This window comes from Mytilus californianus, unplaced genomic scaffold, assembly GCF_021869535.1.
Source record: "Mytilus californianus isolate M0D057914Y unplaced genomic scaffold, xbMytCali1.0.p SCAF_4, whole genome shotgun sequence".
Classification (NCBI taxonomy): Eukaryota; Metazoa; Mollusca; class Bivalvia; order Mytilida; family Mytilidae; genus Mytilus; species Mytilus californianus.
The window spans coordinates 74,874,080-74,900,196 of NW_026262690.1; the positions used below are offsets into that span (position 1 = coordinate 74,874,080).

Consider the following 26,117-nt stretch of genomic DNA (forward strand, 5'->3'; position numbering starts at 1 on the left):
CTTTATTATAGCTCATTTGAGAATAAAATACTCCCTTTTCATACATACAACTACTAACCTGGGCAACTCTTTCCATTACACTCCTTGTGATCTATACGATCACCAGAACAATCTTTTCCGCCGAACTTAGGCTGTGGGTTATTACAGGGTCTTTGTCTCTCTTTTATTCCACTACCACATGTTACTGAACAACCTGTCCATTCATTCCATATTGACCATTCCCCATGTACTAATAAATTTAAAAAAAAGTAATTAGAGAGTCAATTGCTCATCGTCTTTGTAAAATGAATTTGTTTAAAAAGATAGACTGGTATATACAAAACAAACATTTCAAATGGAATAACATTGTTACGTGTAAACCTTAGTTAGAATTCAATAATTTTCAACACTATGATTGTATTCATCGTTAAGATATAAGTATATCTGAGAAAGTACCAGCCAAAAGATTTTCTCTATTATCACCATTCACCTGATATCAAATTCTATATTCTCTTCCAGTAAAATGTAGATAAATTGATATTAGTTTTTTTGTATAATTTGTTCTTACTAGTTCATCTCATTATTATTTTTATATCACAGCATTATATTGCGTATTATAGTTTCTTAGGAATTGTCTTGAAATGAATGTGGATAATGACCATATCATCCATTCCTAAAAAACCCTATATGAAACTTACTAGGACAAGGAATACTGTCACAGGTTTTGTAATCAAAATTATTCCCAGTACAATTTAGTCCACCATACTTCGGTTCAGGGCCAGAACATATTCTCATTCTGTCCTCTGTCCCTATTCCACATGACACGGAGCATCCCGACCATGCGGTCCATTCTGTCCACCCACCATCAACTAAATTAACAAATTATTTAAGCATGAATGTAAAATATGTTACATTTTATGTACGGCTTTGCTGCATTCAAATGCCTTAAAAGAATTTTAGTTGTCCATCTCCTCATTCTGATCATGATTTTTAGTAAAATTTAGAAATTTGTTATTTTTAACTCTATCAAATAGAGTTTCACTAACAGAGTGTTATCTTCTTCGCTCATGGTTAATCTCGAAAAGCGCTTCTGACGCACAAAATTTATTTAATGTTATTTTCGTCATTTACTAGCATTACTTCGATAGGACTGCTGTTGGGCTATAGGTCCCCGAGGATATCATCAGTTAGTAGTCAGTGTTTAGTACTAACACGATTTATAATTATATTTTCTAAAATTACCCGTTGAAAAAAAATATGTGGTATAAGAACCTATGGTTCCAACTACCTCTGGCAGAGTTGAATTTAGATCAAATCGGCTAATCTAGATCTGTTATGTCCCTTTTGGTAAAATAGTTCCTAACGTTACTACGTATTTTTACATCCCTAGGTAACAAATGATTGAGTATGAACGTTCCTGATTCAGGTTAATTCATAAAGGCTCTTCGAACGCACGCCATTTATAGAGAGGTTTTTTTTCTTTATGAATGAATCCAAAACATTCTCCTACAAATAACATACACAGTCACTTTTAATCACTTAGATACCTGGACAAAATTCGACTCCACATTTATTCGATTCCTCTTCATTGCCATTGCATCCCTTTCCTCCAAACTTAGGCTCTGGGTTAGAACATGTTCTTAATCTTGTCTTGATTCCACCATCACAAGATAAGGAACAATCAGTCCACACATTCCATTCTGACCAACTTCCATCTACTGAAATAGTTGACTTAATCGATGAGAAAAAATACTTCCATTTGAAATATATAGAATGCAAATGAACATTTATTTCTGAATTAGAAATAGATTTTATAGAATCATCTTTTGAAAAAGTGTCATCTATTGCAATTATACATGGATACATACCGACGTCATGATTTGTATCCCTTCACTTTAAATCATGCCCATGCATGCCATTGCTCTTGTTCGTTAAATTACATTATATCTTTTTTTTTTAAATAAAGGATGTAATAGGAGTTTCGACATATGAAATGGCATAGTTTGTTATAATACTAAAACTTGAATATATTTTGTAATTTTCCACAAACGTTATTCTGAGGGCTCTTCCAAAAATAAATGTATGGGGTGGGGGGCGGTCGGAAGGCATTTTTTATTTGACCCCACCATGCATAAATTTTTAATTGGATATTTCCTTTAAATGTTCATTCAATCTTTCTTAAATAACCACCACCCATCAAATTTTAATAAAAGTGCCTTCCAACCCCCATACAATTAATTCTGGAAAAGCCCTGACAAATATATGACAGAATGTTGAATGTTACCTGGACAAGGTTTGTCATTACATATGCTTGATGAAATTTTGTCACCGACACATGCCCGTCCACCATATTTAGGTCTTGGATTTGAACAAGATCTAGATCTTTCTTTCCTACCTCCGCCACAACTACCAGAACAGTCATTCCATGGGCTCCATTCAGACCACATACCATTAACTGAAAATGATAATTAAACAAATGACTTCTCCGTTTTGAATTTACCTTGGTTTTTAGCGTTTTTGTTATGCTTTCTTCAATTTCTTAAACCGAAACACTGACCCTTCCGGAGCATATACTAACTTTTTCATTAATGTTTGTACTGCATATGGTGATGATCTTAGTATTGCTACTGTCTATGTCTGTAAAGTTATCTTAATTTGTGGAATTCTGTTGGGCATTTTAACATGGATATATTAACAATATAGTGTTTTCTGATCTTGGCATCGTATAATGAGCAGAAGAAAAGTTCAAATTTAAATATATGTTTTTATTCAAAATGTTTTTGTAGTATCTAAATTTTGATTTTCTATCAATAAAAGTATCTAAAAAACAAATATGTCAGACAAATACATATTTATATCCATGAACAATCATTTAATTGAACGTTCATTTGATGTTTTTGCGTTGAAGATAATTATCAGTAATCAGTTTACTTCTCGATAAAAGTATTTTAAACTATTAACAAAATGCTTTCGCATAACTATCAAAATATTGCAAATCAAGAATGTCTGCCACATTCATTTGTTGTAAAATTATGAACTTCTCATTATAAATGAAGTGTACTTTACTGGGACAATCTCTCTCTTGGCAGTTCTCGTTATCAATGTTGACACCAATGCAATTCTGACCACCAAAGGATGGAGACGGATTGTTACATTCCCGTCTCCTTGTCTTAACTCCCTTGCCACAAGATATGCTGCATTTCTCCCAGTTATTCCACTCTGCCCATTTCCCCTCAACTGTAACAATGTATAGCAATAGTTAACATTGGAGTTTTATTTTAGCTTTTTTATTTTGTTTTCAAGTAATCAATATTCAAAGGGAATTGATCTTGTATAGTATAGTGTCAATACATACTTCAACTCTAATTAAAGTCCTTTTTTAACGTACATGTTTGAACACTTAAACGTAAAACACGATGATGTCTTTCTGGTAATTATTTTGTTGGGGTCTCTCTCCTTGGCGTATACCCTATGTCATTTTCATTGTATTCATATTGATCTTTTCGTTCATAAATTTGTTGCAAGAGGTAATTCATAGTCACAATTACCCTTTATTTTTTACATTTAAAATCAGTTTGTTCAACTCGATATCTTTTAGTGTAAGATAATTGATAAGAATAAAGCAAACCTGGACAAGGGTTGTGCTGACAAATTTGTTCGTCTTTATTCCTATCACATAACTGATGTTGCATATCAAAATCCGAGCAGTATCTTAAACGTTTCTGGATACCTTCACCACAGGATTCACTGCACTCTGACCAGGTTGACCATTCCACTTCTAATAAGAATTATATTTGATTTTAAATTATAGATTCTACGCTAAGTGGCAGCTTACAATGGTATTAAAAACAGGGACAAATATACAAAGAGGACAAACAAAAACCATAACTTGAAATGACAGTGAAGTCGCTAATGTCTACGTCATTTTGTCTCTGGTGGATAGTTATCTCATTGACAATCAGACTACATCTTATTGTTATACTGCAATGGCTAAAAAAATATGCGATTGACTATTTCTGTTTACTCTTATACTTTGTATTTTCTTAAAAGCTCCAGCTAATTTCCTTAGGATATTTTGCAATATTTTTTAACTTTTTATCGAATATTGATAGTTATGGATATACTTATATATTCGTATATGTGTGAATTTATCAACATATTTTTTTACCAGTTAACTCACCTGTAAGATAAGTATCTCTATCTGGAAGTTCAACAGTTCCGGGAACATCAACCGTTTCCAGTGTTGTTTTTTTGCTCTTAACGTCAACTAAAAAGCCTTGAATTAAAAGATATAGTTTGTCGTTCTTAACCAGTCTTCCAGACTTCTTTATAATGATGTCCTCTATTGTTTTTTCGATGTCAGTCTGTGAGTTCTTCAAGAAATCCAGATCAATGAAAACTTCAACTTTACCATCAACATCACTGAAAATTAAACATTCAACTTTCAGGTTTGGCTGTACCTGTAGAATTCTATTAAAAACGAGTAACCACATCCTAATTTTTATGGAAATATGTTGAGAGAGCGTAAACTTATGATCCATGTAAACTCATTGATCCTTTGAATGGATTCGTGTTCAATTATATTAATTTAACACCATATTAAGATATTAAGATATTTGAATATTGTTTTTGGTAATCTAATTAAATCTTTATTCTTCATGCTGTCTATTTGGCATTGCTCAAGGTCATGCACTTCTCATACTGTATATAACGTTTGTGCACTTAATCCACTGGATGTGTACCGATTCTTTGTCATTGGATTTGAACTTGTTTCAGTTACTGCGAGTACTCTTAGGTATGTACTTTGTACCTTTTGTCTTTACGTTATTGTTTTTGTGCATCCTACCGATCTGATGAGACAAACCATTTTAAACTAATTACAGTAGGAACTTCCTTGGTGTGTTGTTAAATTACTGTCCCATGTTAGGGTAATGGCTGAGAGCTCATAAATGGTTTAACCCCGCCTCATTGTATATGTGCCTGCCCCAAGTCAGAATCCTGTAATTCAGTAGTTGGCGTAAGTTGTTGTCTGTCATATTGTTTTTTCGTTTAATGTTTTTTCATATTTACATCTGCCCAATTGTAAAGACCGTAGGGTGATATGTAGTTGTTTAAACCACTTCATTTGAACTATGCTGACTTATTAGAAATCATACCACATCTCCTTATTTCATATTAAAAAACACATAACACTCCACTTAAATAAAAGATTGAGCAACACGAAACTCCCTATCAATGTGATTTCAGCAATCAAAATACAATTATACTTACACAATATTAATAGCATCACACGAAACGAAATGTGAGGCCAGTTCACTTGTGAGGAAATACTTATACATCTGAAATCAACAAGGCATTTGTCAATATATCTGCAATGTTGATATTTAATCGTTAGATTGGCGATACTAATAAGAATCAGCTTCAAAATCATTGCTTTTTTTATTTTTTGCTCCTGCGCATGCTGCTCATATCATTGATGTTAAAACAATTATAACGCATTATTATTTCATGATTATTTGTAATAAAATCAAAACTTGTTCTTTAAAATCCGAATTGATTTATCTAAGATCTATTTATATTATCAATAAAGATATCATTATTAGTCGAGCTTTTGTGAAAATTCTACAACTAAGATAATTCTAATACTTCAGGCCATCTCATTATAATGTTCACATCTTATCAATCTGTTCTAAAATATACTTGCCTCATTGCATAAAGGTTTTGCAATGGACTGAAAGTCATCAGAGGAATTATCCTTTAAAGCATCGTGAAACTCTATGTTCTCAATCATTAAACTGATATGTGCTCGAAGGAGGGCTAAAATAGAAAAAATATTTTATATCATATTATTTCACTAATTATATCACTATTTTATAGGTTTCGTGAACATATCTACCTAAATCATTTCTTTAATTCATGTGAGCCACTATACATGAATATCTATGTCAGAAAAAACAATTCTTTATCTCAGAAAATATTCATCATTTTCTCTAAACAAAATGTAGTATTCTTTTTACAAAAACAGCATTTAATAAAACTATGGAATCAACACAATGAGGTGTTGAAGCTTCTGTTGGGACCATCTAGGTTTCTCGTCTTGCCTGAGTTTTGAAAACTGTTCAGGTAAAGCAAATGACATCTCAAACCATTTTGTTCAAATCGGATGAAGCATAAAGGAACGTAAAATATACCTGGACCTTTTCTAACATTTTAGGAAATAAAATTCGACGCCTTTCGATAGGAAATATCTCTCATCAACCAAATGCCAGTTGTATTCCTTTATAAGCGTTGCTAAACAATATACTATAATAAGTGATATATTGTATACAGAACAAAGTACGAACTGTTAGGGAGACAAAAATTTGAAAACGTCACGTATAAAAGCTAGACCGACACTGTAACAATTTAGGAAATTGGCTGGTGATATTGAGGTAAATAAACATTTAACTGTTGACAAAGAGATATGTCTGGCCAAACAAATAATAATTCTGTATGTGAAATCAATCGATTTTGATGGTTAAAAACAATTTATCTCTGGTCTTCGGTTTTTGTGCAGTGTATGAATAAATAAATATGCAATTGAGTCGCATTTAATTTTTACATGAAAAAGTATACTATTTGATGTAGTGAATTTATTCTCTTGTAAACTAGAAAAAGTGAAGCTTGTTTGACATCGTAAATAGTATTTTACAGATGTTCAAATCTTACAAATCATATTAAGAAAATACAAATCAAGGTTAAAACCGAAACTGAGGGAATAGCATGAACTCCAGAAAGAGCGAGACCTGGTGCGTCAACAGGGTAATCGTCTTCAGCTATGAAAGGTTCACCTACCATCTTAGTCAAAATATCACACCTGGGAATAGGAAACAATCGATAAATATACAGATCAGACGGCTATTCTGGTATCTAAGGATTTAAGACCGCGAAAACATTTTCCTAGTGAGTTCAAATACAGACACAATGTATGATGGCGATGATGATTTGTGATGTTGACCGAAAAACTTACGATATGTCAATTTCAGTCGTTTTTTCTTATAACTCTGTCCGGACAGTTTTTTGTGTTTGGAGCATACCCTTTTAATGAATTCCGTGTAGTGTAAATCATAAATTATCAATTGAAACATGTATACGATATACGATGAAGGAAAATGGTATGTTACTGCTGAGCAATTGGAAGTTGACAATTGGAAAGTGAAAACATCACGTTTGTCATATATAGTTTAAAGTCTTCAATATGTGTCAATATCAATTAAGAGCTCAAAATATGAAGCTGACGCTCTCGTTTCGGTAGTATCTTCAAGTTCACTGAGATATATTTATATATATATATATGCAAGCACTCAATAGAATATGTGGATTATTGAGTGACAAGGTAGAATCAATATAATTAAATGAAAGTGAAATTAACAACTTTGCCAAATGCGTTTTTTTTTATTCTTTAAGAATGCTATGTATGAATTCTGTTTTATATGAGTACAAAACCAGTCAATAAATAGAAGTGTACAATAAGTACCCTTTGGAATACCGACTGTCTGTTGAAATATAAGTCCATAAAACTCAACAAATATGTTGTTGATCAAAATGTTAATAATTTTTATCATCTTTTGTGTTATTGTTGTTCGAATCAGTGTGGATTTTCACAAAGTATGATTTTTCATTACCTAAAACAAGGAATTTGTATCTACGATTCTAATGAATAAAAATATGAATACATCGGTAATGGTGGCTCTTTGCAAAGCCGTGCTGTACATGATGCATATTTTTATTTTTTCAGTAGTCCAAATTCCTATTTTGTCTTTTTGTACGGAAAGTACATAATTTCATTTAACATTGCAGCAGTTCCTGTTATTGCGTGTATATCTCTCTGTAGAAATATTTCAGAACATGGATTTTCTTGGAAGTTTGTCCCTTATTTGAAACTACCGAACCTAAAGAACCCTTATCGTAAATTTTGGAAATCAGCAAACAACAACTTAGAAGATACAAGGGTTCATTGAAGATCTATTGTTTACCAACATTGTTTATCGAATAACAGTGTTACAGTTGACAACGGACATATTCAATTTGTAGAAGCCAGAAATATGGCTACTAGTTCTGGGTTTATAGACAACAATGTATCGTCAGTTTTGTACTTGACGTGAGCAAAGCGTAGAGCAGAAACTGCTTATCTTTTCGAGCGTCCGGCAAAAATTCAGATTTTTGTATTAAATCGAATTTTTCCGTCTAGAGGTTACGATCCCTTCCCCGAAAGAGTATGGTTGTGTGGGATGTTTCAAAGCCACTAGTCCATCTTTGAAAGTGTCATGCTTCCACCCCTTAAACTACCCCACTAGTATCATTTGTTAAGAGCATCCTCGTTTGGTGGCTTATTTCTCCAAAAGTTTATAACTGTCCATTAATATTTTTGAGCAGTTTAAAAAATGAAAACAACACGTTATAAATTGTATGCGTCCGAAGCGCTTTCTTGGATTTACCTTCACCAAGAACGCTCAAAGCTGAACTCTTGAAAGCTAAGGATGTATAAGAACCTAAACAGTTAAAGAGCTTTATTAACAAAAAGGACCTAAAACATAGCCAAATCCATCTAAGGTCAACTTTGCCTGAGGGAGCTGACACCTAAGTTTCTAATAATTTCAAAATTGAAATCACTACACCATCATCCAACTACATTTTTATAACATAGATATAAGAAGATGTGGTATGAGTGCCAATGAGACAACTCTCCATCAAAGTCACAATATGTAAAAGTAAACTATTATAGGTCAACACGGAGCCTTGGCTCACACCGAACAGCAAGCTATAAAGGGCTCCAAAATGACAAGTGTAAAACCATTCAAACAGGAAAACCAACGGTCTAATCTATTTAAAAAACGAGAAACGAGAAACACTTATGAACCACATCAACAAACGACAACCACTGAACATCAGGTTCCACCTGATTTTGTTTATATCACCCACTGTATGTTCATCGTCCCGATGTAGCCGTTATGTACATCAGGGACATAAAACACCATAACCAATCAATCAAACTTTCCAGAGCATCTAAAATCACTTCAGGTTTTAGTTGAGATCTTTTTGAACAATTCTAAGTTCTCTGTGAAATTGGATGGACTTTAATTTGTGCTTTTTGTCTTTCTTCTTTAGGTCGTGTTCTCTTCTGTCCTTTTCTCTATTTATAACTTTTAATATCCCCATTATATTTGCTTATTTTTTATTTTTACCTGGACAAGGGTTGTTTTGACAAGCTTGTTCTTTATATTCATTACCATCACATAAATGATTTTGGATATCAAACTCCGTGCAATTTCTAGTACGTTTCTGGATACCTTCACCGCAGGATCTACTACACTCAGACCAGGTCGACCATTCCACTTCTGATTTAAAATATTTTTAATAACGAATAATAAGTAGTGTTGTCAACGGTTAATCGGTTAACCGGTTAACCGTCGAAAGGACCGAATATCGAATACCAAAAATGCTTACCGTTTCAATTTTAATAGATTTGTTATAAATGCGTATTGAAATCATTAATCAATTTTTCAAATGATAGTCTTGCTAATTAATTTGACAGATCAATTGTCCAGTTTATAGATTACTATTGTTAACCTTGAAAACACTCCAATTTTACAAAATTAATTAACACAAAGACAACTTTTACATCAGCTCGAGGCAAGATCTAAAGTAGTTAACATAATTAGTGTACATGTATTGTAAACAGATTAAATTTTACGATTTACTTCATTATTTTATTTTGATTTAATATCGCGTAGATCATGAAAATATGCCAGCTCCATCTTCTATGGCTTTGTCATACTTTATAGGAAATGCCGACTCAAAATTATGTGAATGGAATTAATGTATAAAACTGTGTGGTACGAGTTACAAGCTTAATGAACTTAAATTGAAACACTCCACAGCATAATTTTTTGGGACACCAGAGAAAATGAAACAATCACCGGTTATAGACATTGTTAATCCGAAGATATTAAGACGATTTTCATCTTCTCAATCTGAAGTTATTACAAATGCCATAGTAGATATGGTAGTATTTGATTATCAAATAAGACTTTATCAGGACTGCTCAAAGCCCAGCCTTATAATGTCAAACCATAAACTTCAATTTTTCTTATTATAAAACCGTGCTATTGTTGAGTACTGAAGACCTTTAAAACATCAATTTAACTATCGGTTAACCGGTTAATCGGTTGAACGATTATCCAAGTTACCGGTTAGTCAAAACAGTTCAATTTGACAACACTAATAACAAGTAAAGTGGTAGCTTTAGATATTAACAGAAAGGAAGAAGCTAACACAAACCATACTAGTAACTCGAATAAAATAGACAATACCACGAATAAAATGAAATCAAATAAAAGATCAGTTTCAGAACAAAAATGTTTTTCAAAAGTATTGTATTTTTTTTGTATTTAAAAATTCATAAAACAAACGATCCGTCGTATATGGTTGAACATTTTTTGATATTTCAGCTAATTTCCTCTGGACATTTTGAAATAAAAGTAATTTGATTTTTATCGAATAATAATAAAAATATGTGTATACTTTATTAGTGTGAATTCTATCAATACATATTTATTACCAGTTAACTCACTTTTAAGATATGTATCTCTATCTGGAAGTACAACGGGTCCGGGAACATCAACCGTTTCCAGTATTGTTTTTTCGCTCTTAACGTCAACTAAAAAGCTTTGAATTCGAAGATATAATTTGTCGTTCTTAACCAGTCTTCCAGATTTCTTTATAATGATGTCCTCTATTGTTTTTTCGATGGCAGTCTGTGAGTTCTTCAAGAAATCCAGATCAATGAAAACTTCAACTTTACCATCAACATCACTGAAAATTAAACATTCAACTTTCAGGTTTGGCTGTACCTGTAGAATTCTATTAAAAACGGGATACCACATATTCATTTTTATAGTAATGTTTTATTAGAGAGCCTGTAAACTTAGGTATGATCCATGTTAACTTATTGATCCTTTGAATGGATTTGCTGTTCAATAATATAAATCTAACACCGTAGTAAGATATTTGAATATTGCTTTGTTAATTTAATGAAAACTTTATACTAAATGCTGTCTATTTGGCATTGCACAAGGTCATGCACTCCTCAGACTGTATATCACGTTTTACACTTAATCCACTGTATGAACATGATTTATTTATTACTTGTTTTTGTGCATCGTGTAGATCTGGTGAGTCAAACCATTTCCAACTGATTACATTTTGAACTTCTATGTTGTGCTGTTAAATTACTGTCTCAGGTTAGGGTAATGGTTGGGCGTTCATAAAATGGTTTAACCCCGCCACATTATATATGTGCCTGCCCCAAGTCAGAAGCCTGTAATTCAGTGGTTGGTGTAAGTTGTTGTCTGTCATATTTTCTTTTCGTTTAATGTTTTGTCCTATTTACATCTGCCCAATTGTAAAGACCGTAGGGTGATCTGTAGTTGTTTAAACCACTTCATTTAAACTAAGCAGACTCATTGGAAATCATACCACATCTCCTTATTTCATATTAAAAAACACATAACACTCCACTTAAATAAAAGATTGAGCAACACGAAACTCCCTATCAATGTGATTTCAGCAATCAAAATACAATAATACTTACACAATATTAATAGCATCACACGAAACGAAATGTGAGGCCAGTTCACTTGTGAGGAAATACTTATACATCTGAAAACAACAAGACATTTGTCAATATATCTGAAATGTTGATATTTAATCGTTAGATTGGCGATACTAATCAGTATCAACTTCAAAATCATTGTTTTGTTTTTATTTTTTGCTCCTGCTGCTCTTATCATTGATGTTTAAAAAAATTTTTAACGCATTATTATTTCATGATTATTTGTAAGAAAATTAAAACTTGTTCTTTAAAATCCGAATTGATTTATCTAAGATCTATTTATATTATCAATAAAGATATCATTATTAGTCGAGCTTTTGTGAAAATTCTACAACTAAGATAATTCATATACTTCAGGATATCTTATTATAATTTTCACATCTTATCAATTTGTTCTAAAATATGCTTGCCTCATTGCATAAAGGTTTTGCAATGGACTGAAAGTCATCAGATGAATTATCCTTTAAAGCATCGTGAAACTCTATGTTGTCAATCATTAAACTGATATGGGCTCGAAGGAGGGCTAAAATAGAAAAAATATTTTATATCATATCATTTAACTAATGATACCACTATTTTATAGGTTTCGTGAAGATATCTACCTAAATCATTTCTTTAATTATTGTGAGCCTCTATACATGAATATCTATGTCAGTAATAAACAATTCTTCATCTCAGAAAATATTCATCATTTTCTCTAAGCAAAATGTAGTATTCCTTTTACAAAAACAGCATTTAATAAAACTGTGGAATCAACACAGAGAGTTGTTGAAGCTTCTATTGGGACCATATATGATTCTCTTCTTGCCTGAGTCTTGAAAAGTGTTCAGGTAAAGCGAATAATATCTCAAACCATTTTGTTTAAATTGGATGAAGCATAAAGGAATGTAAAATATACCTGGACCTTTTCTAACATTTTAAAAAATAAAATTTGACGCCTTTCGATAGGAAATATCTCTCATTAACCAAAAGCCAGTTATATTCCTTTATAAGCGTTGCTAAACAATATAATATAATAAGTGATATATTGTATACAGATAAAAAGGACGAACTGTTAGGGAGACACAAGTTTGAAAACGTCACGTATAAAAGCTAGACCGACACTGTAACAATTTAGGAACTTGGCTGGTGACATTGAGGTAAAAAAAAACATTTAACTGTTGACAAAGAGATATGTCTGGCCAAACAAATAATAATTCTGTATGTGAAATCAATTGATTTTGATGGTTAAAAAACAATTTATCTCTGGTCTTCGGTTTTTGTGCAGTGTATGAATAAATAAATATGCAATTGAGTCGCATTTAATTTTTACATGAAAAAGTATACTATTTGATGTAGTGAATTTATTCTCTTGTAAACTACAAAAAGTGAAGCTTGTTTGACATCGTAAATAGCATTTTACCGATGTTCAAATCTAACAAATCAAGGTAAAAAGCGAAACTGAGGGAAAAGCATGAACTCCAAAAAAGACCGAGACCTGGTGCGTCAACAGGGTAATCGTCTTCTGCTATGAAAGGTTCACCTACCATCTTTGTCCAAATATCACAACCGGGAAAAGGACTCAATCTGTTAATATAGGGATCAGACGGCTATTCTGAAATTATAAGGATCTAAGACCGCGAAAACATTTTCCTAGTGAGTTCAAACACAGGCACAATGCATGATGGCGATGATGATTTGTGATGTTGACTGAAAAACTTACGTTATGTCAATTTCAGTTGTTTTTCTTATAACTCTGTCCGGACAGTTTTTGTGTTTAGAGCACACCCTTTTAATGAAGTCCGTGTTGTGTAAACCAGCACGAGCATAAAGTATCAATTGAAACAGGTATACACTATACGATGAAGGATAATAATATGTTACTGCTGAGCAACGGGAAGTTGACAATTGGAAAGTGAAAACATCACTTTTGTCATATATCGTTTGAAGTCTTCCATCTGTGTCAATATCAATTAAGAGATCAAAATATGAAGATGACGCTCTCGTTCCGGTAGTAACTTCAAGTTCACTGAGATATATATATATATATATATATATAAGTGCCTATAAATAGCAGCACATGACATACAAATCTATGGGAGTGTGGATTAATCAGTACAGAGATTAATTCAATTACACAAATAAAATTATAGATTGCCTAACAATGTAATTTTAACACACTATTTAGTATGTAAATATAAGAATGTTTAAAATATTTACAAAATGATGAAAATAAACGCAATATTTCGCTAGACTAACTAGCTTTATCAAGCGTGCATCTATCCAGGTGAAATCGGATGTAGATGATAAGAAAGTTTTGCAGCTCAATGTATATGTTGCACTTGAATTTAGCTGCCTTGAAAATAATACATAATTTGGATGAAGTTCAAGATTTTTACAAAATTGGTAGTTGAAGTTAGCAACGTCCATTGGCCAATATTACAGGATAAAAAGGACGATGCTGTATACTAAATTATTCTTTATCTTTCCTGTATCTTTTCTCATCTTTTTCGTTAAGACCATCAGGTTCTAAAGTGTGGAGTTGGTGGATCCAAAAATTTTCTCTTCTCCTTCTCGCCGTGGTGTCCCAATCGGTGTTGACTTCTATGATTTGGAAGGTAACATTATCAAAAGAATGTTTCGTTGAACGAAGATGTCTTGTGAGAGGACAGTTTTTGTTGGTTTTGTACCATGAACGATGGTTATTGAGCCGAATATTAAATTTGTCCATTGTTTCTCCCACATACTGAATGCCACATGTGTCACATGTTAATATATAAATTGAGTTCTCCGTTTTACAGTTGGAATTTGAGTAGATGGTATAATTTTGTTTAGTAACGGAGCTGATGAAAGAACTGCTTGTATTGGCAGCTTTACAACACAAGCAGTTCCTTCGACCACATTGTTTGTAGCAACCGGGAGATGGAGTAGGCTGCTTTGCTAATACAGATGTCACTAATTTGTCACGGATGTTTTTAGGTCTTCTGAAGGCCATGACTGGTGGTGAGGAAAATACTTTTTTAAGATTTGAATCATTTTCTATAATTTTCCAATGCTTCTGAACAGTGGAAGACACATTTTTAAAATCAGGATGGTAAGTGAGTACAAGGGGTGTTCTATTAGCTGCTTTATTCTTATCTTTGTACTCTAGAAGTTCTTGGCGACTAGTTTTGTTTGCTCTTTCGAAAGCGCTATCAATGATGTTGTTATTGTATCCTCGAACAACTAGATGTTTACGTAGTTGTCCAAGTCTAGCATTTCGCGTATTTTCAGTAGAGCATATTCTCTTGATTCGCAATGCCTGGCTGAATGGGATGCCACGGGAGTAGTGTTTAGGATGGCAACTTTTAGGAGAAAGGAATTGATGTTTGTCCGTTTGTTTGGTATGAAGGTCCGTTATAATGGTTCCGTTCTTGATGTAACTCGTAGTGTCGAGGAAGTTTATTTTCTCCATAGATGATTCATATGTAAATTTTATTGAATGGTGGAAAGAGTTACAGTGTCCTAGAGATTCATTAAGATGTTCTTGTGAATCTGTCTATTTGAAATCAGTATCGTCAATGAATCGGAACCATGATAAGGGCTGGTATGGAGCACTAGCCAAGAGGCGTTTTTCAAGTTGGCCCATAAATATGTTGGCATATGACGGGGCCATTTTTGTGCCCATACTAGTACCGTCTATCTGGAGATAATGTTTTTCATTGAAAGAGAAGTTGTTGTTCTCTAGCACTAGTTTCAGACGTGTAACAAGGCACTCAGTTGGAGGATTTTTTTCACTACGAGTGTTCCATACCTCTTCACACGCTGCTATTCCTTCGTCTTGTGGAATGTTGGTATATAAAGAAGACACGTCCATGGATGCAAGTATAGTATTGCTTGGTAAAGGATTGAGGCTTTCCATTTTCTTTAGATAATCAGTCGTATCTTGGATGTAAGAGGGTAGTTCTTTCACATGAGGTCTTAGATGATGGTCTACAAATTCTGATATCTTTTCAGTTGGATGACTATTTGCTGAAACAATTGGTCGACCTGGATTGCCCGTTTTATGTATTTTAGGCAACATATAGAATCTTCCGGCCTTTGCTTCGTTCTCAAGAGGTCGGAGATAATCAAAGGTGTCATTGTCTATATGCTTTTTGTCGAACATCTCTTGAAGGATGGTGTTGATCCTTCGAATATTATTTAGTGTTGGATCTGTGGTTAATTGTTTATAAAAAATGGAGTTTGAAAGTTGGCGATTTCCCTCTGCTATGTAATCTGTTTTATTCATGACAACCACAGCGCCCCCTTTGTCGGCAGGTTTTAATACGATATCCTCTTGATCTTTTAACGCTTTCAAAGCAATGCGTTCTGACTTGGATAAATTATAATTTCTTGTATTTGTTATACAGGACTTTATATCAGACCTCACGTAGTTAATGAATGACTCCAAGTTATCATTTTTACTCTTAGGTGGTTTCCATAAACTTTTTTTCTTAAATTTTGGGATGGGCGTGACTTCTTCATTGGTGTCAGTATCTGAATCTGTTAATCCAGCTTCTTCAAGGTTTTTCTTGCCCCTATTTTAAAAAAAATCTTTCAAGCGTAAACATCTAGCGAATTGGTCTAAGTCCTCGTCTAGCTGAAAGTTATTTACATTTGATGGGATAGGACAGAAGTTTAAACCTTTACTTAAAAGAGATTCTTCAGCACGTGTAAGTTCTTTAGATGACAAATTTACAACATTGCTTTCAGTTTTTTGTTTCCGTCTTTTGAATTTTCTTTTTCTAGGGACCTTATGGTTTGTTGTATTGATATCATTCATATCCTGATTTAAATAGACAGTGTGAATTTTATCTCTTTGAAATTTATTCCTTTGTTTTTCTTTATGTTTGGATAGTTCAATTTTTTCAATATCTGCGAGGCGACGTTTAATTATTGGTAAATCGTCACGTGAAATGTTACTATTGTTGATGATATCTGATATTTCATTTACAATTTGTTTGTAATTTGTGGTTGTAAAAGAAAGTAACAGTTGAAGTAGCTGGATTGAACAGTTAAACAGAATTTCATTCCAACGGCTCATGAATCTTTTAGATTTATGTCCCGGTGCCTGGGGACTCACTTTGATGTTTAAACCTTTTGGTACAGTTCTACTTTGAATATAATTTTTAAAGTTTGATAAATGATGTTCAGTTTGTAGTTTCTTTTTAGTTAAAGATCTTAATTTCTTGAAATGCAGTGCGCTATCCATGTTGTAAAGATAGCGGTAGATTTGAATGGATTACACAAACATTTGTGAAATGCGTGCTACTGAAGATAATAATATAAGTGCCTATAAATAGCAGCACATGACATACAAATCTATGGGAGTGTTGATTAATCAGTACAGAGATTAATTCAATTACACAAATAAAATTATAGATTGCCTAACAATGTAATTTTAACACACTATTTAGTATGTAAATATAAGAATGTTTAAAATATTTACAAAATGATGAAAATAAACGCAATATCTCGCTAGACTAACTAGCTTTATCAAGCGTGCATCTATCCAGGTGAAATCGGATGTAGATGTAAGAAAGTTTTGCAGCTCAATGTATATGTTGCACTTGAATTTAGCTGCCTTGAAAATAATACATAATTTGGATGAAGTTCAAGATTTTTACAAAATTGGTAGTGGAGTTAGCAACGTCCATTGGCCAATATTACAGGATAAAAAGGACGATGCTGTATACTAAATTATTCTTTATCTTTCCTGTATCTTTTCTCATCTGATTATCTAAAGAAAATGGAAAGCCTCAATCCTTTACCAAGCAATACTATACTTGCATCCATAGACGTGTCTTCTTTATATACCAACATTCCACAAGACGAAGGAATAGCAGCGTGTGAAGAGGTATGGAACACTCGTAGTGAAAAAATCCTCCAACTGAGTGCCTTGTTACACTTCTGAAACTAGTGCTAGAGAACAACAACTTCTCTTTCAATGAAAAACATTATCTCCAGATAGACGGTACTAGTATGGGCACAAAAATGGCCCCGTCATATGCCAACATATTTATGGGCCAACTTGAAAAACGCCTCTTGGCTAGTGCTCCATACCAGCCCTTATCATGGTTCCGATTCATTGACGATATTGATTTCAAATGGACAGATTCACAAGAACATCTTAATGAATTTCTAGGACACTGTAACTCTTTCCACCATTCAATAAAATTTACATATGAATCATCTATGGAGAAAATAAACTTCCTCGACACTACGAGTTACATCAAGAACGGAACCATTATAACGGACCTTCATACCAAACAAACGGACAAACATCAATTCCTTTCTCCTAAAAGTTGCCATCCTAAACACTACTCCCGTGGCATCTCATTCAGCCAGGCATTGCGAATCAAGAGAATATGCTCTACTGAAAATACGCGAAATGCTAGACTTGGACAACTACGTAAACATCTAGTTGTTCGAGGATACAATAACAACATCATTGATAGCGCTTTCGAAAGAGCAAACAAAACTAGTCGCCAAGAACTTCTAGAGTACAAAGATAAGAATAAAGCAGCTAATAGAACACCCCTTGTACTCACTTACCATCCTGATTTTAAAAATGTGTCTTCCACTGTTCAGAAGCATTGGAAAATTATAGAAAATGATTCAAATCTTAAAAAAGTATTTTCCTCACCACCAGTCATGGCCTTCAGAAGACCTAAAAACATCCGTGACAAATTAGTGACATCTGTATTAGCAAAGCAGCCTACTCCATCTCCCGGTTGCTACAAACAATGTGGTCGAAGGAACTGCTTGTGTTGTAAAGCTGCCAATACAAGCAGTTCTTTCATCAGCTCCGTTACTAAACAAAATTATACCATCTACTCAAATTCCAACTGTAAAACGGAGAACTCAATTTATATATTAACATGTGACACATGTGGCATTCAGTATGTGGGAGAAACAATGGACAAATTTAATATTCGGCTCAATAACCATCGTTCATGGTACAAAACCAACAAAAACTGTCCTCTCACAAGACATCTTCGTTCAACGAAACATTCTTTTGATAATGTTACCTTCCAAATCATAGAAGTCAACACCGATTGGGACACCACGGCGAGAAGGAGAAGAGAAAATTTTTGGATCCACCAACTCCACACTTTAGAACCTGATGGTCTTAACGAAAAAGATGAGAAAAGATACAGGAAAGATAAAGAATAATTTAGTATACAGCATCGTCCTTTTTATCCTGTAATATTGGCCAATGGACGTTGCTAACTTCAACTACCAATTTTGTAAAAATCTTGAACTTCATCCAAATTATGTATTATTTTCAAGGCAGCTAAATTCAAGTGCAACATATACATTGAGCTGCAAAACTTTCTTATCATCTACATCCGATTTCACCTGGATAGATGCACGCTTGATAAAGCTAGTTAGTCTAGCGAAATATTGCGTTTATTTTCATCATTTTGTAAATATTTTAAACATTCTTATATTTACATACTAAATAGTGTGTTAAAATTACATTGTTAGGCAATCTATATATATATATATATATATATATATATATATGCAAGCACTCAATAGAATATGTGGATTGTTGAGTGACAGGGTAGAATCAATATAATTATATGAAAGTGAAATTAACAACTTTGCAAAATGCGTTTTTTTTTTAATTCTTTGAGAATGCTATGTATGAATAAAGGCAACAGTAGTATACCGCTGTTCGAAATTCTGTTTATTATGAGTACAAAACCAGTCAATAAATAGAAGTGTACAATAAGCACCCTTTGGAATATATACCGACTGCCTGTTGAAATATTAGTCCATAAAACTCAACAAATATGTTGTTGATCAAAACGTTAATCATTTTTATCATCTTTGGTGTTTTTGTTGTTCGAATCAGTGTGGATCTTCACAAAGTATGATTTTTCATTACTTATAACAAGGAATTTGTATTCCAACATTGATGAAAAACGTTATGACTTTGCAGTAATGTTGTTATGTTGACATGTCCTGTCATGCATCCAGTTTACTAGTTGTAGGTAAACTCATTATCTAAAGAAAGACATAAATGTCATTTGGTCTCTGGTGGAGAGTTGTCTCTTTGGAAATTATACCACATCTTCTTATTCTTATATAAAGGATAGTTTGGTTATGTTTTCCTTCACTGTCTAGTATGGACGACGGGTGTTTTTAAAATTTCCGAATTTAAGTACATGTAACGGTGTCTTTGTGTGCAAAAACTAATGACTTAAAATATGAATACATCCGTTATGGTGGCTCTTTGCTTAGCCGTGCTTTACATGATGCATATCTTTATTTTCAGTAGTCCTGATTCCTATTGTGTCTTTTTGTACGAAAAGTACATAATTTCATATAACATTGCAACAGTTCCTGTTATCACAAGTATTGCGTGTATATCTCTCTGTAGATATATTTCAGAACATGGATTTTCCTGGAAGTTTGTCCCTTATTTGAAACTACCGAACCTAAAAAACCCTTATCGTAAATTTTGGAAATCAGCAAACAACAACTTAGAAGATACAAGGGTTCATTGAAGGTCTATTGTTTACCAATTAGCATAGTTAACAATTATCGAATAATTGTGTTAAAGTTGACAACGGACATATTCAATTTGTAGAAGCCAGAAACATGGTTACTAGTTCTGGGTTTACAGACAACAGTGTATCGTCATTTTTTTTTTACTTGACATTAGCATACCGTAGAGCAGAAACTGCTTATCTTTTCGAGCGTCCGGGAAAAAATTCAGATTTTTGAATTATATCGAGTATAAGAGTAGACCATGGTTGTGTGGGAGTATCAAAGCCACTAGTCCATCTTTGAGAGTGTCGTGCTTCTACTACTTAAACTACCCCACTAGTATCATTTGGTAAGAGCATCCTCGTTTGGTGGCTTATATCTCCAAAAGTACATAACTGTCCATTCTTATTTTTGAGCAGTTTAAAAAAATGAAAACAACACGTTATAAATTGCATGCGTCCGAAGTTCTTTCCTGCATTTACCTTCATCAAGAACGTTCAAAGCGGAACTCGTGATAGCCAAGGATGTATAAGAACGAAAACAGTTAAAGAGCTATATTAACAAAAAGGACCTAAAACATAGCCAAATCCATCTAAAGTCAACTTTGCCTGAGGGAGCTGAAACCTTAGTTTCTAATAATTTCAAAATTTAAATCACTTCACCATCATCCAACTTCATTTTTATAACATGTTGTTTTTATATCACCCATTGTATGTTCATCGTCCCGATGTAGCCGTTGAGTACATCAGGGGCATAAAACGCCAATAACCAATGAATCAATCTTTCCAGAGCATCCAAAATCACCTTATGTTTTAGTGGAGATCTTTTTAAATAATTCTAAGTTCTCTGTAAATTTGGATGGACTTTAAGTTGTGCTTTTTGTCTTTCTTCTTTAGATCGTGTTCTTTTCTGTCCTTTCCTCTATTTATAACTTTTAATATCCCATTATATTTGCTTATTTTTAATTTTTACCTGGACAAGGGTTGTTTTGACAAGCTTGTTCGTTATATTCATTACCATCACATAAACGATTTTTGATATCAAACTCCGTGCAATTTCTAGTACGTTTCTGGATACCTTCACCGCAGGATCTACTACACTCAGACCAGGTCGACCATTCCACTTCTGATTTAAAATATTTTTAATTATGAATAATAAGTAGTGTTGTCAACGGTTAATCGGTTAACCGGTTAACCGTCGAAAGGACCGAATATCGAATACCAAAAATGCTAACCGTTTCAATTTTAATAGATTTGTTATAAATGCGTATTGAAATCATTAATCAATTTTTCAAATGATAGTCTTGCTAATTAATTTGACAGATCAATTGTCCAGTATATAGATTACTATTGTTAACCTTGAAAACACTCCCATTTTACAAAATTAATTAACACAAAGACAACTTTTACATCAGCTCGAGGCAAGTTCAAAAGTAGTAAACATAATAAGCGTTCATGTATTGTGAACAGATTAAATTTTACGTTTTACTTGATTATTTTACTTTGAATTAATATCGCGTAGATCATGAAAATATGCCAGCTCCATCTTCTATGGCTTTGTCATACTTTATAGGAAATGCCGGTTCGAAAATGGTCAAACGCAAATTATGTGAATGGAATTACTGTATAATACAGTGTGGTACGAGTAACAAGCTTAATTAACTTAAATTGAAACACTCCACAGCATAATTTTTCTGGGACACCAGAGAAAATGAAACAATCACCGGTTAAGACGATTTTCATCTTCTCAATCTGAAGTTATTACAAATGCCATAGTAGATATAGTAGTATTGGATAATCAAAAATAAGACTTTATCAGGACTGCTCAAAGTCAAGCCTTATGATGTCAAACCATCAATTTCAATTTATCTTATCATAATTACATTACATGTATGTTTCATTATAATACGTTATTTTGATTGGCTAATTGCAATCTCGCGTTCTGAAATTAACCTTCATTTCAAAGTGAAATGTAACATTCATGACGACACGAGCTTCCACAATAAAGTGCACAGGTAAATAAAAGAAAAACTTGATAGAAACAGTGTTTTCATGATCCTAGCAAAAAAATGTAATTATAAGTATTGAATGCTTTTTTGGTAATTTAATAGGGTTGTAAAGGCGTTGACCGTGCGCACATTTTTATAATGAATATGTACTTCGGTCAAAGCTTTTACACCCCACAAAATTTACAAAAAGAAGCATTCAATTCTAAATTAAAACCGTGCAATTGTAGAGTACTAAAGACCTTTAAAAAATCAATCTAACTATCGGTTAACCGGTTAATTGGTCGAACGATTATCCGAGTAATTAGTTAGTCAAAACAGTTCAATTTGACAACACTAATAATAAGTTAAGTGGTAGCTTACAACAGGGATATTAAACGAAAGGAAGAAGATAACAAAAACCATAACTCGAATAAAATAGACATTACCACGAATAAAATGAAATCAAATAAAAGATCAGTTTCAGAACAAAAATGTTTTTCAAAAGTATTGTATCTTTTTTTTTGTATTTTAAAATTCATAAAACAAACGATCCGTCGTATGTGGTTGAACATTTTTTAATATTTCCCCATGACATTTTGAAATAAAAGTAATTTGATTTTATCGAATATTAATAAAAAAATATGTGTATACATTATAAATGTGAAATCTATCAATACATATTTATTAATAGTTAACTCACTTTTAAGATATGTATCTCTATCTGGAAGTACAACGGGTCCGGGAACATCAACCGTTTCCAGTGTTGTTTTTTCGTTCTTAACGTCAATTAAAAAGCCTTGAATTAAAAGATATAGTTTGTCGTTCTTAACCAGTCTTCCAGACTTCTTTATAATGATGTCCTCTATTGTTTTTTCGATGTCAGTCTGTGAGTTCTTCAAGAAATCCAGATCAATGAAAACTTCAACTTTACCATCAACATCACTGAAAAGAAAACATTCAACTTTTTGGTTTCGCTGTACCTGTAGAATTCTATCAAAAACGGGATATCACATCTTAATTTTTATGGTAATGGTTTTTTAGAGAGCCCGTAAACTTAGGTATGATCCATGTTAACTCATTGATCCTTTGAATGGATTTGTTGCTCAATAATATAAATCTAACACCGTAGTAAGATATTTGAAAATTGTTTTGGTAATTTAATGAAAACTTTATCTTATATGCTGTATATTTGGCATTGCACAAGGTCATACACTTCTCAGACTTTATATCACGTTTTTACACTAGATGTGCTCTGATTGATACGTTAGACTGTATGAACAATATATTTATTACTTTGTTTTTGTGCATCGTGTCGATCTGGTGAGTCAAACCATTTCCAACTGATTACAGTTTGAACTTCTATGTTGTGCTGTTAAATTACTGTTCCAGGTTAGGTTATGGTTGAGAGCTCATAAAATTGTTTAACCCCGCCACATTATGTATACGCCTGCCCCAAATCGAAAGCTTGTAATTCAGTGTTTGGCGTAAGTTGTTGTCTGTCATATTTTCTTTTCGTTCAATGTTTTGTCATATTTACATGGGCCCGATTGTACAGACCGTATGGTGATCTGTAGTTGTTTAAACCACTTCATTTGAACTATGCTGACTCTATTTGAAATCATACCACATCTCCTTATTTCATATTAAAAGACACATAACACTCCATCAAAATTAAATATTGAGCAACACAAGCCTCACTATTAACGTGATTTCAGCAATCATAATACAATAATACTTACACAATATTAATAGCATCACACGAAACGAAATGTGAGGCCAGTTCACTTGTGAGGAAATACTTAAACATCTGAAAACAACAAGACATTTGTCAATATATCTGCAATGTGGTTAGATTGACAATACTAATCAGTATCCGCTTTAAAAACATTTTTTTTTATGTTTTTGCTCCTGCTGCTCTTATCATTGATTTTGTAAAAAATATAACGCATTATTATTTCATGATTTTTTGTTATAAAATTAAAACTTGTTCTTTAAAATCCAAATTGATTTATCTAAGATCTATTTATATGATCAATAAAATTAGTCGAGTTTTTGTAAAAATTCTAGACCTAAGATGATTCTAAAAATTCTGGCTATCTCATTATAATTTTCACATCTTATCAATCTGTTCTAAAATATGCTTGCCTCATTGCACAGAGGTTTTGCAATAGAATGAAAGTCATCAGATGAATTATCCTTCAAAGCATCGTGAAACTCTATGTTGTCAATCATTAAACCGATATGTGCTCGAAGGAGGGCTAAAATAGAAAAACATTATTATATATCATATTGCTTAACTAATAATATCACTATTTTATAGGTTTCGTGAACATATCTACCTAAATCATTTCTTTAATTCACGTGAGCAACTATACATGAATATCTAAGTCAGTAAAAACAGTTCTTTCTCTCAGAAAAATAATCATTATTTTTCTAAACAATATGTATTATTCTTTACTATAACAGCATTCAACAAAACTGTGGAATCCACTCTGTGAGGTGTGAAGGCTTCTATTGGGACCTTCTATGATTCTCTTCTTGCCTAAGTCTTTGAAAATATTCAGGTAAAGCGAATAATATTTCAAACCGTTTTGTTTAAATCGGATGAAACATTTAGGAATGTTAAATATACCTGGACCATCTTTAACATTTAAAAAAATAATTTGAGGACTTTCGATAGGAGATATATTCCTTTATAAGCGTTGCTAAACAATAATATAATTAGTGTTATATTGTATACAGAACAGAGTACGAACTGTTAGGGAGACAAAACTTTGAAAACGTCAGTATGAAAGCTAGACCGACAGTGCAACATTTTATGAACTTGGCTGGAGACATTGAGGTAAAGAAATATAAATATTTAACTGTTGACAAAAAGATATGTCTGGCCAAAAAAATAATACATCTGTATGTGAAATCAATTGATTTTGATGGTTAAAAAACAATGATTCTCTTGTCTTCGGTTTTTGTGCAGTATATGAATAGATAAATATGCAATTGAGTCGCATTTAATCTTTACAAGAAAAATTATTCCATTTGATGTAGGGAATTTATTCTGTTGTAAAGTACAAAAAGTGAAGCCTGTCTGACTTCGTAAAATAGTTTTTACTCCGATTCAATTAAAAAATTCTCTGAAATTGACATTATCAAGATGCTTGATTTCTTGATTGACAACATATGTGTTACGTTTGGATGACGTGTTTTTCAACAAACAGTCAGCATTCCTATGGGAATAAACTGTGCTCCTCTTCTTGCCGACTTGTTACTTTATTCATATGAGGCTGACTTCATACAGGAACGTCTTAGGAATTCAGAGAAGAAGTGAGCAGTATCCTTTAATTTGACTTCCACTATATACATGATGTTCTCTCACTATATAATTCAAAATTGGGTGACTATTGAACGTATCGAACTTGATATAAAGGATACAGTTAAGTATGCCTCGTACCTTGACCTACATCTAGACATTGAGAATGAGGGTCGGTTGAAAACAAAACTTCACGACAAAAGAGATGATTTAGCTTCTCAATTGTGAATTTTCCATTTCTATGTAGCAACATTCCAGCAGCGCCTGCATACGGAGTATATATATCCCAATTGAAACGATATTCTAGGGCTTGTGTTTCCTATCATGATTTTCTTGCTGCTCATAAGGAAGCTAATAAACCAAGAGTTCCTAGTCATGAAGTTGAAATCATCCCTTCGTAAATTTTACGGACGCCATCACGAATTAGTTGACCGTTATGGAATACCTATTTCACAGATGACGACGGATATGTTCCATTTGTAGTAACTACAATCTCGTCCCCTTCCCCAGAGTTGGACATACCACCGGGTTTGTACTGACATGACCACACGACGTGTACCACATGTGGAGCAGGATCTGCTTACCCTTCCGGGGCACCTGAGATAATCCCCAGTTTTTGGTCGGGATCGTGTTGCTCAGTCTATGGTTTTCTATGTTGTTTTGTGTACTATTGTTTGTATGTTTGTCTT

At 33.0% G+C, this 26,117-nt stretch overlaps 1 protein-coding gene across 1 annotated transcript in view; it reads right to left on the reverse strand.

Moving 5' to 3' along the window:
• The window catches only part of LOC127738533 (SCO-spondin-like), a 76,485-nt gene extending 52,561 nt beyond the window's left edge, over positions 1–23,924 (reverse strand). Inside the window, exons 1-16 of the mRNA XM_052249815.1 lie at positions 23,861–23,924; positions 22,822–23,063; positions 21,107–21,259; positions 12,043–12,155; positions 11,612–11,679; positions 10,592–10,833; positions 9,204–9,356; positions 5,684–5,796; positions 5,251–5,318; positions 4,160–4,401; positions 3,608–3,757; positions 3,046–3,216; positions 2,264–2,434; positions 1,527–1,697; positions 678–848; positions 59–229 (exon numbers count right to left, since the gene is read on the reverse strand). Of these exons, the coding sequence (XP_052105775.1) occupies positions 59–229; positions 678–848; positions 1,527–1,697; positions 2,264–2,434; positions 3,046–3,216; positions 3,608–3,757; positions 4,160–4,401; positions 5,251–5,318; positions 5,684–5,796; positions 9,204–9,356; positions 10,592–10,833; positions 11,612–11,679; positions 12,043–12,129 (1,978 nt within the window). The 5' untranslated portion in view covers positions 12,130–12,155; positions 21,107–21,259; positions 22,822–23,063; positions 23,861–23,924. The remainder of the gene's footprint in view (positions 1–58; positions 230–677; positions 849–1,526; positions 1,698–2,263; positions 2,435–3,045; positions 3,217–3,607; positions 3,758–4,159; positions 4,402–5,250; positions 5,319–5,683; positions 5,797–9,203; positions 9,357–10,591; positions 10,834–11,611; positions 11,680–12,042; positions 12,156–21,106; positions 21,260–22,821; positions 23,064–23,860) is intronic.
• Between the last annotated feature and the right edge of the window lie 2,193 nt (positions 23,925–26,117).